The sequence below is a fragment of the Penaeus monodon genome, chromosome 21, assembly GCF_015228065.2.
Source record: "Penaeus monodon isolate SGIC_2016 chromosome 21, NSTDA_Pmon_1, whole genome shotgun sequence".
Taxonomy (NCBI): Eukaryota; Metazoa; Arthropoda; class Malacostraca; order Decapoda; family Penaeidae; genus Penaeus; species Penaeus monodon.
Genome location: NC_051406.1, coordinates 27219777 through 27221062, shown reverse-complemented (window position 1 = coordinate 27221062; position 1286 = coordinate 27219777). Strand labels below are relative to the sequence as shown.

The following is a 1286-nucleotide window of genomic DNA, read 5'->3' as shown; positions in this document are numbered from 1 at the left end:
ATTTCTAGTGTTTAAAATATGATTCATGTTCAAGTTCTAATTAATATTTCTAAGCTTAAGTTTCACTTGTTAACTTCTTTTGATATTTACATAACATGACATCATCATACTTCTGCAAACTGTTTTCTCAAAGTCACGACAATTTGCGTTCAGCCAGTGGATGGCAGCAGAAGAGCAATTAACTTACTTAAATTAATATTACGTCACACCCATGAATTTTTCCATTTCAATGTACAGTAATTATATTGATAAAGCAAAATCAAATAATATGAACGATAAACCATGCAAAGTACCAGCTCAAATGATGATCCCATACACTGTTGGAGGATGTACTTTTTAGTGGCAGGAGTCTAGTAAAGGCTCCAGTAAAGATTCCCAACTCTTGTCTTAGCAAAAACCCTGATGTTCCAACAAGGTTTAGGGAAATGAGATTTTAAGAAGGTTATACTTCTGTAAAATATGGCCGTAAATGGGTCTTTACTATGACCTCGACGGTCATTCAGCTGTAGCAGCTGAATGAATTGGACTTGCTGCATGGTTTTATTGTAATGTATAAATTTTAGATGGAATCATAGCGACATAAGGATAGGTCATTTGCTAAAAGATGCTGGAAGCCACAGATGTAGAAAGATTAGGGAGTAAATTTGGAGGTAAGAAAAAAAAAACTTCCCTTGCCATTTTTGTAATTCTGTTCATGTCTATTTATTTTAGGAATATGCAAACAAACTTCGCTTTGAAACCACCAAGATTTTGGGATATGATCAAGAATCGACTCTTCTTCAAAGCCGCATAAAGGAATTTGCAAGTGAAATCGAGTCCAAAGGGAAAGACGCTTCTTGGCACTTCACGGAAGAAGAAAATATAAGAAAGTATTTGTGCATCGCGGCCGGCCTCGGGCTGTCTCTTACATGCCAAGTGTTAGGCCTAGATGACGTGTTCCTACAGCCTCTCCTCGATGAAGACAAACCGGTCAAAAAGGCTATGGAGAATAAACACCCGCATATGCTGTCTGTGCTCTACCGTGACTTGAATATGTCTCTCTTTTCAACCACTGATGAGACAACACTGCCGAAGGAAGTCATAGACAATGTAATTCAGTGTGAATTAAAAAAGCTGAACAGGTTTCTAGAAAAAGCAGGTGTTGATGGGCGTATGGACACGCATTTCCGAATGATAAAGGAGGAGAATGGTCATGGCGAAAGTACATGGCTGCAAGGCATTGCAAAACTAGGACTTGTTTCAATTTACCACAAAGTAGTCAAGGAAGGAAGAGCCCCTGATATAGA

At 38.2% G+C, this 1286-nt stretch overlaps 1 protein-coding gene across 1 annotated transcript in view; it reads left to right on the top strand.

The window, feature by feature from the left end:
* LOC119586630 overlaps positions 1-1286 on the top strand; it is a gene marked incomplete at its 5' end in the record, with an annotated part of 14373 nt that overhangs the window by 8233 nt on the left and 4854 nt on the right. Inside the window, 1 exon segment of the mRNA XM_037935375.1 lies at positions 712-1284. Within this exon segment, the coding sequence (XP_037791303.1) occupies positions 712-1284 (573 nt within the window).